General features: G+C 48.7%; 1 protein-coding gene across 1 annotated transcript in view; it reads right to left on the bottom strand.

The window, feature by feature from the left end:
* Positions 1 to 10,291: 10,291 nt before the first annotated feature.
* LOC131673096 (adenylate cyclase, terminal-differentiation specific-like) overlaps positions 10,292 to 16,687 on the bottom strand; it is a 71,952-nt gene continuing 65,556 nt past the window's right edge. The window contains exon 4 of the mRNA XM_058950807.1: positions 10,292 to 10,527. Within this exon, the coding sequence (XP_058806790.1) occupies positions 10,292 to 10,527 (236 nt within the window). The remainder of the gene's footprint in view (positions 10,528 to 16,687) is intronic.

The raw sequence follows: 16,687 nt of genomic DNA on the forward strand, positions 1-16,687 counted from the left end.
ACGTGAGTCCGAGAGAGAGAGAGAGAGAGAGAAAGAGCGACTCTCTCTCTTACTTGCTTCAGCTTTGGAAAATCAATGTTTCCAGTGTCAAAGTGTTACCCCTCGCTTTAGAGGTCCTCCACTCTAGCGGAGGCGACCTTCACCCTCGCACAATCACACTAACGCGAAATCACATTCCTCGAAAACTTATATGTATGTAAAATTCGTCGGAAAATAACGATCGTGGAAAGAAAATCAGCTTTACATGCGATCAACGTATCTCCTCACTGCGAAACACCATTACACCTTTGCCGTTGTTGACAGACCGCGACTTTAGTATTTTTCACGACTCGTTTGACACGACTACGACAGACACTCGATATACATTTTGCTTTTCGCGTTGTTTTCTCGCGATTCGACAGTGGCTAAGGGCAAGGGAATGAAAAATTGACAAAAGAATCTGGAGAACGCACCTCCGCATCGTCGAATTCGTTGCCGTTCATCGTCGTCGTTCGGTTCACTGACAAGCACTTCGCATACTTCGGCCGGATCGAAGCTGCCGCTGTTGCCCTTGGTTGCCCTTACGATAACATCACTGCTAGCGCCGCCGCCCTTGTTCATGACTCGAGATGAACTGTTCTCTCCCGAGGGTCCACGGAGTAGACGGAAGATTGCGTTCGAACGGGTGTGCGAAGGGGGAGGGATATACTCACGCTCGTGTGCGCGTTACGTATAATAACGCGTGTGTGAGTGCGCACGCGTTAACGAGTTGCGGTTGCGCGTTTTTTTTTTGGATTTTTCCGTTATCTTGTTTTCTACTGTTTTTGCTGTTTTTTTTTTCGTCTTTACAGATGACCGAAATTCATTAAGACACAGTGGGATTGTGAAATTTGAGCGTTACCTAATTTACGTTACTGCGTATAACGATGACGATGAGATTTAATGTTACTTACGAATGGAGAAACACAAAGTTATGTCAATGCAAGGACAACGGAACTCACCTGTAACAGAAACGAAATAGAAAAGCGAATTAATAAATGTATAAAAGGAAACAAATATCAATTCTAACCGTATGAAACTTATCATTAGGTAGAAAAAATCTGTTAGGACGAAAAAGCTCCTCGAAAGCTCTGTCTCTCTCTCTGCCACCCACGTGTGTTCCACGCGTCGCGTGCGCGCGTCGCTCTCTGAACACAGGAGTGCGGCTTACCGACAGTGTGCGAAATTTTCTATCATACCGACTTGGATTCGCGAACGACGGAGAGCGAAGGGGAGAGAAAGACGACTGGCGCCGCGCGGCGGCCACCTCGCCAATCTAAAGCCCGCTGATAAGAGTACGCGTGCTCAAAAGCACGTGGCTCATACTCTTGCGAGCTGCTGAATGAGCTCTCGATACATTTTACAATCCTGTGACTTCGAAATATACGTAAGACGCGATTGCCGATCGAAGGTCCATAGCAAAATTCATTTGCTCGGGCGCCGTTTACTAGCTAACAAGCGTACGTGCCGCTACGGCCTCGGGCGCGGAAAGGGACGACAAAAAGCCAATGGGGAAAAGGACATCGACGGGAACGCATATCGACTCGCCTATTTAAAACTATCCGTCTTTAGCGCTTGCGGCGCGCTCGCGCGAATCGGATCACGAGGTTGACGAACTCTTAAAGCGGTCAGAGCCTCGACGTGCTGCGCGAGCCACTTTATCAGCGCAATAATTCAACATTGACGGTCTGCTATTGCCGCTCGTTGCTTCTACGCTGTCGGCATGATACTCGGCATCTCAATTTTGCGACGAAAAAGACACGTCTCTTCTCGATAAGATTTCGCGCGATTACCCGCAATCGTGACTCGCCCTGTCATCGCACGTCAATCTGATCGCTTCGGTCAATCCGACTGCGTTCGACGAATTTCGCAGCTGACAAAAGATAATCGCAGGGCGGGGAATAAAGTCGGCCGTTTGCTCGCGCGCAGGTGCGATAACGAGCGAGAGTGGCCGGCGCGGGCACTACCTTGGCGGCGTATGCTGGGTCGTTGACCGAGCGCCGAGGAAAGTGGGACACGAGCGAGCGCGCGCGCCAGTGCACGTACGTGTGCGAGTATAGAGAGGCTAAATGCGCGAGGCCTTGAGAGATTGCTGACGCATACGCGTGTATGCCCAGCTCGCTCGTCTGTTGTGCGTGCACTTGTATCTCGAACTATTTGTTTCGCTTCGCTCGCGTCTGGGCTTCTTCGCGCGCGGCCCCGCTTGTCAAGAGGCCCGACTCGGGGATTTCACGAATTGCCAACCCGTCGGCGCGCATCATTCTCTTTTGCAATATGACAATGAGCCGGACTTTGCTCGAGGGTTGCGGCGCTGCAGACCAGCGGTTGGAATGTAAGGCGCGGCGCGCGGCGCAAAATCTCCTTCGTCTCTCCTGCGTTGCCAATTTCGGAGGACGAGCGCGATTTCACGGCGAAACAATTTACGAAGCCTCGCTAAAGAAATGGAAAGGATGGCCGAATTTCGTCAGTAGCAGAAAGGTGGCACGCGCATACATGCAAGCAGCCTTTATGTAAGCTCTGTTTTTCTCTCGTTCGCTCGAGAGAGAAAGAGCTTTTACATAAGGAGCGATTTCCGTAATGACCCCGATGTCGCGCGAGTTCGACAACCCCACAGGGCGAATCGGTGCGCGCGCGTGTGTATCAAAAAACAAATCAGGTGGTTGATTCGTTGTGTAAGAAGCGATTTATAAAATGTGTCGTCCCGACGGAGGGTGGAAAGAGAGCAAAAATTCTCCGGGAGCTGAGAAAAACCCAAGAAAAACAGCAATACGCACACGACAGAGCGTATGATAAAGAGAGAGAGAGAGAGAGAGTGACCGGGTTAGGGGTCGACAGCACGCAGCAGCAGCAGCTTACTCCCCTACTACCCCGTCTCAGGTCGACGAACTCTCTGGTTCTCTCTCGACTCTCTCGCGAGGTCGGGGGTGGGATGTGCTCTGACGTCAGAAACACACGTGGTGCAGTAAGCTTCGAAAAACGGGGTCGAGCTGCCAGGGCAACAGCCCCATCGTGATCACTCCTCCTCTCTCCTTTTTTCTTACGTACTTGTGCTTTTTTAATCCTAGATAGAGGCTTTTTTCCTAATTGGGGAATTTGATTTTGTTAAGATATTTATTTAATGGTCGAGTTGTAGATTTGACGATTGATTGTTCAGGTGCCATTCGTAGTTTATGGTGCTGATTGAGAAATTATCGAATATCATGCTTTTAACGTTTTAATTTTGTTTTTATTTTGCCGACTGTAACTATTACTGCGATTCATATATAATTCGCTGAAAATAAGAAAAAAACAACTTGATCGCATTTCATAATCTCACTTATGCGAAGTTTGGTTGATCAAAATCAAAGTCCAGAAATATACCGAAAGGCACATCAAATAAAAAGAAAAACAAGTCAAGTTGCACCGTTAAACAACAATTTCAAAACGCAGACTGATTGCCGCTGCTGATAAAACTCGTCTCGTTGTTACGCGCGAGTGCGAGGGAAAAAGAGCGCGTGGTTAAGTCGAAAATAAATTTGCCAGGGTCACGCGCAAAAGGTAGCAGCGGAGAGAGGCTTACCTAACGAACGAAAGCGTCGGCGACGAGTAAAGCGTCCTTGGTAGACGGAATCGCGGTTCATCGACACTAAACGGGGATACGCGTGCGCCCCGCGCGTCATCTGTTTGTCATCATCGCGATAACGCGAATATTCGCTGCGATGTGCGCGATAGAAAAAGGAGCAATCGCGGCGGTACATTGCGTTTTATCCATTTCATCTAAAACTGGAACAGATGTGACGCGTACGCGAGCGAAAACAAGCCGATGGCGCGATGCTTCTTATCGAATCAAAATACATAATTGATTTGACGAATCTACGGACAAACGTAAATTCATTAGATCCGATTGTGAGCGCGCGTTGCACGATTGTTTACAAACGAAAGTGCTATACGCGCTCGTCCGCGTTGGAAAGTAAATTAGAGAGAGAGAGAGAGAGAGAGAGAGAGAGAGAGAGAGAGAGAGAGAGAGAGAGAGATATGGAGGGGGGGAGTTGACGCAACGTGAAAGTCGAGTTTTCACATTTGGACATAACTTCGCGCGAGCGCGGAAGTCAGATGGCCGAGTTTTATGCAAACAGTTACCACATACCGCGTTTTTTCTTTTCATAATTGAATGATAGACTTTTGTGTGTATGTGTGTGTGTGTGTGTGTGTACGTGTGTATACGACATGGAAACTTGGAAATTGCAGACTCGCGAAATGGTGGAAAAAGGAGGCCCCATTGGGAATTTCGTGTTCCCATTGCAAGAGAGACAGAGCTGCAACTGTCGACTTCTATTGAATCACTTATATTCTTGGGATCGAGACATTATTGTTCTGATTCTTTTTCAAATTATTCACTTTATTCAATCTTTATTAGGATCGTAACGAAATTTCAGTATACACGATTAATGCTACTAAAGATTACTTGCTTCTGAAACATCCATTGCAATATCATTTAACGCTAAGTAACACTCATTTATTAATCATTCGTGGGACAAGGGTGACAAATTATATTTATGAATGAAGCAGTCGCATAAAATGATGCGAGAAATCATAAAAAAGTCAAAACAATAACTTTAATCGATTAATTGGTTGGAGTGTTTGAGGCCACCGAAAATAGAAGCATGGCTGGAGCAGGAGAGAGAGAAAGAAAGAGGAAATTTCGAGCTCGCATCGTCCTTCGATTTTCCAGAGAGGGAGAGTCGAATGGGGCCACCGATCCAGATATAGGGAGGCGACCCCGTGCCCGGACAGTGGCCCGCTCGCGGGGTGAACGAACGCTGCTGCCGCCACCGCCACCACCATCTCCTCCTCCTCCTTCTCCTCCTATTCCTCTTTACCTGACCCAGCTCTATCTCTCTCCCTCGCGAGCTTTGCTTCATATTCTCTAGCCTGCTGTTGTCGAGTTTGAAAAGTCATATTTTTTCGCGTAGGGGAGAGAAAGAGACAAAAAAATTAGTTTTGACTTAACGACTTCTGAGATTGTCGTAAACATGCAAAAACAGATTGAAAAAAAAAATAAAGAATCCGGTCCCGCAGTGCGTTCGTTGAATGCAGGATGCGGCCTAAAAGAAAAATGTTTGAAATGTGTCAGAAAGTTAAGTCGGCAGTGACTGTAACGGCTGAAAAAACGGTGCAGCCCTTGTCTGGCAGGCGGGCGGCCAGTAGCAATAAAAATACAGCGTCTCTAGCGGTGCGTACGCTTCCCGAAAAAAGGATTGTAAAACAACCAGGCCTTTTTGCGAAAAAAGTCCATTGGAAAAAAATTATCCCCTTAACGGGTTTAAAAACTGACCGCTTAATTGTTCCTATGGCAATAAAATCATAAAAGCCAACAGTCAAAGGCTTAGTCACCGGCAGCAGGACCCACGGGAGAGGGTTGTGCGCGAGCTGTCGTTTGTGAAAAACTGACCGTTCGCGCGGCAAAGACTTTGGTGGCTTTTATGGAGGGACTCCCCGTAAAAGATATATTAGGCAGACCGTTTTTACCCTTTTCTGCAGTCGTTTACCGTTCGCTTTTTATTGGTCGTTCTGAAAAACGATGACTGCATCGAGTATCAGTGTGTCACCAAACGGAAAAAAAAATACATCACGGCTTTTCTCTTGGCATCGAGGACGCGCAGCGGCCCAAGCAACTCCGACTGACGGAGAGAGAAAAAAAAGGGTCAAGAGAATTATGATCTTTTTCTCTGCGAGAGGAATTTTTGCTCTTCGTATACTTAATTTTTACAGCGTTTTTCAAACGGCTTCCCGCATCGACGCACATTTTTGAATGCCGTGCCAAACAATTGCAATAAATAAGTGGGCTTGAAAAGGAGGCACGTACGCTCGACCGAGCGAATCGAATAGAAGAAAGACGAAATAGCCACACACGCCAGTGTAACGAATTCCGAGCTCGTGCGCGAAGTCAAAGGAGAAAGGAGAGAAGAAGGACGACCTAGATTTCGGGGAAAACAGAATCGCCCTATCACTTCCACCCCTGCCCCCCTGTAAAAACCCAAATTCCCGTTCTCCGGCCTAATCCCCCGGAAAAAAATTTTCTCTTTCCTTTCTCTCTGGAGGCAAGCGCGTGCTCACAAAAGGCGCGCAGCTACCAATAAAAGGGAGCAAGTAGCAGCAGATCCGAAAAACCTACCTAATCGGGGCGTGGAAAATACGAGCGAATCTCTCCCACTCCGGCCGAGGTCGCGAGTTCGTTGACCGTGCGGGGGTGCCGCTTACCCTAACTAGGCCAACTTTTGCCTCCCCTCCCACTGTCTAACTCGGCTCGCGCGCGCCCTCCTAAGCTTCGTTTTCACGCCTCTGTTTATGTCTTATTTTTATTTCTCCAAAACAAAATCTCCTACGATCGACGTGATCTTTCGGCTACGATGAAAATTGACGATAGTCACGTGTTCCCCATTCGAAGCACGACTGTTTCGAATAGCGAGAGAGAGAGAGAGAGAGAGAGATTGAAATTGACTTTTTTCTCTGCCTGGACTACACATTTCAACGGAAATAAATTCGGCTCGATAGACCGCAGAGCCCCTCGCACGCGCGAAATAAAACGGAGAGAGATAAAAATCTAATCTGCAGAGAAGGAGTCGGGCGAATCCCCTATTAATAATATGCTTGCAGTATATAACTGGCGAGCTGAGTGCTTGTGCGTCTCCGATTTCCATGAGCATCAGCGCTAGCAGGCGCTCCGTCGCTATTTTCGATCAACTCTATTGGGGACGTGCATTACGAAGTGGGACGCTCGTTCTCGCATCAAACTGCGATAATTGGGATCACGTCGTGTCCCTTGCATCAGCCGTTGGCCGCTCGGTGCATCGACCTCGGGTCGCGAGGTTCATTCAACCACCATAAACACGTGAGCGCAGAGTGGAAAACGAGGATCTGGAGCGAGAGGCGGGTGGGTCTTTGGGCGACACACACAGGTTGCGCCCTCCCCCTCTCTCGCTCGGGTCAGAGTTCGTTGGCCTCGCGCGCGGCGCAGCCAGCCAACGCACCTACTACCCCCGCGACCGATACTCGGCTCTCTCGCTCTCTCGATCGTCGGCCCCGTTTGAACAGCCCGCCCACGCCCACCCAGTCCACGTGCCACTGAGCGCACATATATACTCGCGACAGATTGCGCGCGGGCTGCACTCGTTTTTCCATTTCTCCGAGCGTCCTTGCTCAGCTCGGCTGTTGCGCAAGTGCTCTCTTTCCGCCAACTACGTTACATCCCGGCTTGTCGATGGGCCGCCGAGTCCCAAGCGATCGTCGGGGAAAAGCAAACGCGGCATCGTCGCCGATAGCGAAAGTAGTCCGCGCTCGGAGCACGTAACCGAGGCTCTCTCTCTCTCTCTCTCTCTCTCTCTCAGCGTGCGTTGTGGAAAAGAGGCGTCGTTCCATCCGCCACGGTTTCGGCGGAGGCCTTCGTTTTCCCTTTCGCCGTTGGCACGTCGGACCACTTTTGCTTTCCGGGCCCCGAGCTCGCGACATTGGGCAACGAGCATTACCTCCTCGTCATCCGGTTACCGAACGACCGGCACGCACACTTTCTGCTTTCTAAACACAAACGCGCGAGCGCGCGAGAGTGCCTTGCAGCTACGTCTCCTCTCCGAAGAAAGTTGTTCTCTCTCTCTCTCTCTCTCTCTCTCAATCCTCACTGTATACGTTGATGCAACACCTCACTCGGACGAAAATGAAGAAAAAGGTAAACTTTACCTTCGAGATTCATCACGCTTGCGTAATCGTGGGGCGAGTCTCATGCTACTTTCGCGACGAAACTAAGGCTTTATTTCGCGAATGATCGAGAAAAAAAATGGAGAAGCGAAGCCAGTGCCCGATAAGAAACACTTTGATAAGCTTCGTTCTCTCTGTCGTGACCTACTCCGAGGTTACTCACCTTATATTTCTTACTCTCTCTCCCCCGATGATCAGAAAATAAAAAGAAGAGCCCTTATCAGTTTGACCTATAGAGCGCGATTTGTTTTTAAAACTCTCCGAATTCTCTCTTGTAGTCTGCGAAACATAAGGGAACAAAGAATTCGTCGGAAGCTCGCAGCTCCCGTGAAAGATTTTTTTGTTTCGGAGGGAGTGGGGAAAGAGCGCTCGATCGGGGTCAGAAGCGACAGCGACGTCGGCTAGGTCATTGCCCGATCCTCGGCGTTTTCAGGTTAGCCAGTGCTGCATTTGTCGACGTACGCCTGCGCGCGCGTGTGTGCAAACTTCAGCGTCATGATCGCGCGCGCAATTAGAAAACTCAACGTCGAGAGCGAGGCTCTTTCGTCACCTCTGCTCTCTCCGCTGCTGTCGGCTTGCAGCGTCGAAAGAATGTTCTCGTCCAGTTCGTTCGCCACTGAAATTTTGCATTTGCAACGCGCGCGCCGGCACACGGCCGAAAGAGCGCAACGCGCAGAGCGGCGTTCTCGAAGCGACGAGTTCTAATGCCCAAATCTTCAAGGGATTGTACTCGCGGCAGATCGGCGCGTCGTGTGTGCGTGCGCGACAGTCGAAGCAGTGAAAGCGACTCTCGTGCGAGCGCGCACACACATCTACGGTCCAGTAAAGTAACTTTCTCTGGAGCGCAGCTTCCTTTGATCCCGTCCGTTTCGTAATCGATCCTCCCAGGAGAAGCGAACAAAAACTAGAAAAGTCGGCCGACTTTTCGGCCGAATTGCGCAACTCGAGCCATTTTTGATTGATCGTCATCAAGTGGCTGCTACAATAATAATCTATCGCAGAGCGAGCGCGCGCGAGTTGAAAAACCTTCGAAGAGCGCGATGGGCTGGTAACCTCGGCATCAAGTGCACGCTCGCTTACTTTTTAGTAGGCGTATACATATCGATAAAGCGCGCGTGTATGCGTACGCGCACAGGCTCGAGAGTTTTCTTGACTCACTCTCTTACATAGATGCACTCGCACACGTACGCAGCTCGTAAGAGCAAGCGAGACGGTGACCTTCGGCTCGGCGAGTGGGGATTATCCGCTCGCTTGCTTTCCCCCTTATTCGAGCGAGACCCATATGCAGTTCGTTGAACCGGTCGCCGTCGCCGTCGCCGTCGCCGTCGCCGTCGCCGTCGCCGTCGTCGTCGTCGTCGTCGTCGTCGTCGTCGTCGTCGTCGTCGTCGTCGTCGTCGTCGTCGTCGTCGTCGTCGTCGTCGTCGTCGTCGTCGTCGTCGTCGTCGTCGTCGTCGTCGGCGGCGGCGGCGGCGGTGGCCACGCGAGTTCACAGCGCGAGCGAGCGGCGACTATAAAAGTAGGGATAGAGCGAGCGAGGCAGAAGGGGATTTGGGTGGGGATGTACTCTACACGTACACACACTCGCTCGGTTAATTTCATCTTGCCCCAGTTACGGGCCGAGCGCGCCAGGGTGAACGAACTAGCCTCGCGCCAAGGCCCCCGCGACCCACTTTCAGCGCGCGAGCGCGAGCGGTGCAGCGGCCAAAGGAAAATAAGACCAGACGGACAAGCTATCGACTATGCAACAAGCCGATGGCCACTATCAGACAGCTGTGAGCGTGCGGTTTATTGTGTTGTGCAGACGCGATAAAATAAAATAGACGAGATAAAAGAAAACACACGAGCCAACAAATTACCGATCCATTATTGATATCGTCGCTCGCGAGAGCCGGAGAGGTCGTTAGCTAGCCGACTGATCGTTGGACAAGTTGCTCTTTCGAAACTCGAATAAAAAGGGATTATCGAATCGGCGCTGCCGCGACCAATAGGAAGAAGAAAAAAAAAGAAGAAGAAAGTCCAGTCTCACTTTCGCGCGGCTGTCGAGCGAGTAATCGATCGTCTTCGGGATAAAAAGGAAAGGGCGTATTTTTGGTTTTCTAAAATGAAATCGAAAAGCGAAGAGGGGAGGGGCGAGGCTCTGTTCAATCAGTGTCGGCCTAAGGCTTATCTAGAATAGGAGCGAGTATGCGTATGTACGTGTGAGCGAGTGCAACGCGCTCTGTGGCTCTGGTCGTGAGAGAGAGAGAGAGAGAGAGACAAATATGGTGGGGGAAAAATCGCTAGCGAGTGGAAGGCCGTCCGCGAGCGCGAGGGCAACGAACTAGCCTCCTACCCGGCCGTCGCGACCTACATTCCAGCGCTGGAAAGTGAAACTGCCGCCTCCGCGTGTACTTTTTCTTTCAGCCGTCCTCTCTCTCTCTCTCTCTCTCTCGCGCGCGCGCGCTTTACAATTACCTGGCATTGTACGTGCACGCGTGTGTGTGTATGTTTTAATGTTCTTATTGTTTTTTTGTGATAACGGGTCGTCGACCTCTCATCAATCCTACTTACCAGCTAAAACTCTGCCCAAGAGATTTTCGCTGTCCTGCTGCTTGGTAGCCAATTGTTGATGGTGATGTTGCTGCTGTTGCTGCTTGTCGGCATCGACGGACTCTTGCGGTACATTGAGAATGTCCGCGCGTTGATGATGATGATGATGTATTTCCTCGGCGCTTCTTGCCTTGTACTCCTGGACAGTCATCGCGGCAGCTCCGTTGCACCAGTCCTCCACGCACTTGTCTATCATGCGAAAGCTTGACCAAGGCGCACTTTGCCCCACACAACTCAATTTCCAAAATGCCCTCGCTTCTTTGTCAGTTGTCACAGAGCAATCGTTTCGAGTCCTACGGAACACTGCCGCCAACTGTTCGTGCTATTATCTACGGCGATCACGTCTCGGCACTCGCGAACTTCATAGTTGAGATCGAGAGAAAGAGCAGCCCTTCGCCGTGGCAACAACTAAAAAGCGTGTAGTGGTGGTCCGGCGTTCGCGAGCGTGCGAGAGAGAAAGAGAGGCGATGTACGTTTGTGTTGTTGATGGCGTGCGCTGCGCTGCGCGAGTGACTTTGCCGCCGAGTCGGCATATCGCAGAGTTCGCGCGCAAGCGCAATAACGGGCTCCACTCCGATCTCTCGTTCTCTCTCTCTCTCTCTCTCTCTCTTGCTCGCGGGTGCGCGCATACAAGCGGCGGAGAGAATGAGATAGCCGTATAAGTAGTCGACTGGTAGTGCGCTACGTACGGGGATATAGAGGTGCATGTGCTCTCGCTCGCTCTGGACCCATCTAAGCATGCGCTACTTGTTGGATACTTCGGATGACGCTTGCACAAAAAAAAAAAAAAAAAAAAAACTGTCCGTGTGCGAATTGCCGTTTCTGATTTTTGCCTTGCATCTCACGCAGCTCCTTTTGAAGAACGAAACGGGCCAATTCGTACGAATAGTATAGCGCTTAATCCCGAAATTGACGTTTTCACGAACAACCATCTCCGGCGATCGAGCAGTGTGAAACCGTAATTCCGTAATTGAAAGAGCGCCGAGATGCGCGAGCGAATTGGCAAGCAGATCTGGCCCGTCATTAGGATCAAGGACTGCCGGTTGTAACCTACCCTCGCTTACTCCTTCGCGCCAAGATTCATGTCTGCGGTAAAAAGAGAGACGCGCGATAGCCTCGAATTTAATAGCCGACCGACGAATATCAAAAGTCACTCTATTTATTCGCCTTTATTCGCGTCTTCTTTTCCGATGAGGTCGAGGCGAACGGTACACGGGTCAGTTGGTTTTGGGGGTATGGCCGTTGAAATTATTGCTTACACGACGATGCCTTCTCTGCCGAGCATTTATTTGGACGGCGATTGCGCACGGCAATTAAACGTTAAGAGAGTCCTGACCCAGAGGCAGACGGACGAGGGCAAAGTGTCGAAGTGCAGCGCTGGTTGTTGGCTGGCGAGGAATTGGACAATTTTACGATAGCCGAAAGAACCGTCAACTCGAAGAGACACTCGTGTAAACTGATTACCCTAAAGGCCTCCACTGTGTCGTAAAACTGACCCCTTGACGTCGGTCGCCTAGCTGTTTCATCACTGCGCGTTGGATTATCGGTTGAGAAAACGTAGTTGTTGTTGCCGCCGCAAAAGGAAATTAATCCTCGCCAAAAACAAAAGCCAACAGCTGGCAGTCGCCTCGGCGCGCCGTAACAGTTTTCCGTAACGCTTACTCCATTTACGAGCTGCCCTCCCCGAATAAAAACTAATAGCTCGTGCAATAAATTGCGGAGCCTATAATATACATTGCATGCCTGCGAGAGCGGAGTTATATAAAGTACAAAAGCCGTATAGGATCCGCAAGGCGCTGTCGCGCGGCGGTTGTGCGCGCGCGAGAAAAAGGAGATGCGCGTGCACGGCGGCGGCGCAGCGCGACCCGTTGCACGCGGCGCGTGGCGTGCAATTTCTTTAACAGACCGCCGGCCGCTACGCGTTCTCGCGCGCAGGTATGTAACGGTGACGGACTCGCCGCGCGGTATAGCACTCACCCGGAGCCTCGTTATAAATTGCCACAGACGCGCGCGGAATTGCGTGCGCTCGATTGTCAATTCGATTCGGCTTGCGCAGAAGCGCGCCGCCGTTATGTTTTCTTTTTCCGCGACGGTGAGCCTTGATAAAGGATGTCGTTGGGCGAGATCGCGAGACACGAGGAGTAAACGCGGACGAGTTACGGCTCGATACAGGTAAATCCTCTGAGCGCTCTCACTTTCGGTATAGGTCCGATCATTTTTTCCCCCGTACTTGACGGCCGATTCGGACGACTCAACGACTGCTTCCTCCTTTCCAGTTTCACGCCTGTCTTCTCTTAATTTACTGTTCCGACCAATCCTTAAATTGATTTTCTTTTTTCCTCTCGACAAATTGTAATATCCGAGACTCACCCTGCTTTCTTTTCGTGCTAAAAATTGGAGCCGTGCTTATAACCAGCCATTAAAATAATTGATAGCTTGAATATGTGAAGCGGTAAATACACTTTACTTTTCTCTAATTGCTTTGAGCCAGTTTTTTTTAACGTGTCGCATAATGGCGTCAATTTCTATTCGGTTCGTTTCTTCTGTTCATCGAGAAAATAAAATTTCAAGTTGTAAATTGGCAATCTAAATCGAGTGATGATTTATCGGTCGATTATCGGTCGATTATCGGTCGTAATGATGCATCATAAGTAGCAAGACAAAGGCGCAAAGAGTGTCTTGCAGTTGGGAAGCGGTTCGGGAAGTAGCGGAGACACACAGGTACGCGCGCATTCCTCCGGAGCCGAGCAAAAGAATGCGGCAGACAACGGATGGTTACGGGCTTGCGGGCAAAATTTTACGGCTGCGGTTTTGACACTAGGACTAGTCGGCGTCGCCTATATAGGACCATAAATTTTCCGCGCAAGCAACGACCATCATAAATCAGTCAGCGGTGGCGCGCTTCCGAAGACGAGCGTGTGGGTGGTGGAGGGCAAGAGGTTTTTCCTCTGGCAAATCCCCAAACAAGATCCACGTTGCCGGGATCACGACTTTTTCGTGGGTGGAGCCACGAGAGCGCGCGCTCTCTTCAAAGCTGTCGTTCCGCGCGGCGAGAAAGAGAGCGATTAATCACAATTTGTTTTGGCGGAGCCTCTAGGCGGCTCGGGACTTTTCAAAATCGCATCCGTCAAGCAATATCCGAGAACAAATGGGCCTGATTTTTAACACGCTCAAGCGCGCATTAGTTCCGAAAGTCGAGTGCAATTCAATCACACGTTGATAAGTCACAAAAGCCAGACGAAAACATGTCGCTTCGACAACGTACACAGCAACAATTTTCAAACGCGGCCGATCACAGCAGACAAAGGCAATTCCAGTCAGTTGCGTAAACAAACTTTCGTGGTGGCTACTAAACCCTTGCAAAAAAAAGCCTTTAGTGAGTTACTAACAGACCTACGCATACATATACGTTATGAAAACCTGCACGGCTTTATAGTAGTGTCATTGTCTGTCCGATATTTTGCTCTCCCTCTCTCTCTCTCTCTCTCTCTCTCTGTCCTCTGTCTCTCTCTTTTTCTCGTGCTATTTCTTAATTTGCCTGCCTGCCTGCGCGTTCAAGTTGGCGCAATAGATCGCGAACGCAGATTCTGTCAAAGGGAATATCGAGTCTCATTTATCAGCGCGCACGACTGCGTAACTCAATGTATGTCTTTCTCCCTCTTTGTCGCCGTACGGAAAGGCCTGCATATGGGCGGAGATGGAAAAATTGCTAACTGGCTAATTTTTCGTCGACGTGCTCGATCATTGCCGACCCCTCCTCCTCCCTCGAAGGTTCGTGTTCTTTCGAGGCATATTCGTTTGTGGTAAACAATGACGCGAAATATGCCATTCTAATTACGTCACTGCACTACTGCTGTATCAATTAATCACACGTGCGATTTTTTTAATTTCGTTGGGAGTTACGTTTGTTATGTACATTATTTCGATCGATAAATTTATTTCTAAAATATCGTTACAGAAATATCTACGTATTTTTATCAGACTCGACGAGTTTTCTCGAACGCAAAAGACCCAAAGAACATGACTTTTCATCTTGAATGGATAACCAATATCCCTATTTATAAACGATGGACTTAAATAAAAAAGAAACTAAAAGATTGTAACGTTTTTTAGATGAGGAAACTCAGAATATTAGTTTGATACTCCACAGCAAAAGAAAATGATTCTCAGCCTTCCAATTGGTGCAATTTGTACATAAATGCAAGCTACACCTAAAAAGATTCGTAATAAAATAATTGTACTCTCTCTAACTCGGCGCGCTAAGGGTAATAGAGAAATCCGTTCTAGCTATTGAATAATACAGACAGCGAGCCGTAAATAAACATTATATCACATATTGTAAAACAGCGCACGGTGCTTTTACATAAATGTATACGAAACACACGGCGCAGCCTCCCTCACTTTGTACGAGCCAGGCTACGACGGTATATAATTGCACATTATTTTCGTCACCGATTGCGTATTATATGGCTGCTCCAATCGCCGTATGCACTTTCGCCTCCTCTCTAGAAACGTCGCCGTTCATTAACCTCTCTCTTTCTCTCTCTTCGCCATGAATGTGACCGATATATCGATAATCTATTTCCGTGTTGTTTTCTCCTTGATTTACAGCTACACGCCACAGCATAGGTATATTTACTCGGCTTGAATATTTTTGACGGCTCAATATACACGTGAAAATTGATTTGTCGATTATTGTAATTGAGTTGTTAGGATTTTTGAAGGCTCGAGAAAACTTTCTATAGATATTTCTTCAAGTATAATAGACAAATGACACTAGCTCTTAAGGGGTATGTTGTGAGTTTTTTTCAGAAATTCATTTTCTTTTAATTAGACTAAAATCAGCGATTAGTGGCTTGAGAATCGTTTCAGCGATTAGAAGGCTCGATGAAGAACTTGTCCAGCACACGTGTCGACAAATCTTTGCAGGGAACGCATAAGAAGTGTCGAAGCCGCCGAGCGAGCGTTTCAAACGAATTTGCCCGCTGATAAGCAAACGGCGCGTAGCTCGCTGGCGAGACCCCGACATAACAAGCGAACCGAGAGAGAAGCAGTCTCGCGCTCATTAATCCGCAACAGCCGGCGCAATCCAGGCTCAATTAGCCATATAGCGACAGACAATTAGAAACCAATGGAATTCATCTTGCGATCGCGCTTGGAACATAGTACGCGCTGCGCTCTGGAATTACATGGAGCGGGCGCGCGGGGCAAAGCGGGCAATTAGCTTGCGAAAGTTCGTTGTACCCTTTGGAGAGAGAGAGAGAGAGCTGATATATCTCGCTTATATACACACATACGTACGTGGGCCGCCGTCGCGGAATTATTGCGCACACGACTGTGCGGCAACGGCCGACGTCGTTTCTTCGCCCCGTGTCTAGGGAAAAAAAGACACACGTATGCCGCACACACGCACACACACACTTGCGCAAAGCCCGATTGCGATTGCCGAACGCCTCGCTGAAAATCCCAATACGTCAACGCGACTCACACTTTTGTCTGTTCACTTTCTCTCTCTCTCTCTCTCTCTCTCTCTCTCTCTCTCTCTCTCTCTCTCTCTCTCTCTCTCTCTCTCTCTGTCCTTCAATCGCGAAATAACACTTTTGCATAATATCACATTTTTTTAAAACCTGCTTTTGGTGAATAATGTATGCACGCGACACGAGTATACAATTATCTCAGGGCTTTAATATAGCTCTTTGAAAGTGAACTATATGTTTGAAACCTAACCATTTTTTTGATTGAAAGTATACGCCATCGGCCGTACAGTTTGTCAAATGGTATATATATATTATCAGGAAGGAATTAGTCGGGAGGCGGGTACACGAGTTGTCGTATGAAGTAATGGACTTTATTAGGTTTTCGCGCGCAGAGATATTGTCGCGTGCTTTTGTTTTGTAGGCAATCTATAACAGCCAGCAGTGTTCGGTCTACGCTTAAAAACCTGTTATTACAACTTTTATTGTCATTACGTTTTATAGCCGAGTTCGACAACGAGACTGCGCTCTTATTGGCTTGTAAGCGGGCAATCGGAAATCGGCATCTAATTGAAAAATTGCCTCGCTTCAAAAGTTTTTTCGTCGCTGTCGTTGCAACCATGCGCTTATCGTGACTTTAGCATTCTAATCTACTGGCACGAGAGAGTCTTGTATATATAACCAATTTGATTTTGCGCAATACAACATTGCGATTCCTTACTTGCATAATGAACAAAATTTAAAAAAAAGCTGCAGTCGAAGAAGAAAAATAGAGGTATGGCTATTTAAAAGAAAACAACAACAAAAATCAGAAAAAAGCGTTCAGCGTTGATTTCCTTGTAAAATCGACATCTCTTTTGTTTGCATGGCAATAA

Source organism: Phymastichus coffea, unplaced genomic scaffold (genome assembly GCF_024137745.1).
Source record: "Phymastichus coffea isolate CEN01 unplaced genomic scaffold, Cenicafe_Pcof_1.1 PCOF00168, whole genome shotgun sequence".
Classification (NCBI taxonomy): domain Eukaryota; kingdom Metazoa; phylum Arthropoda; class Insecta; order Hymenoptera; family Eulophidae; genus Phymastichus; species Phymastichus coffea.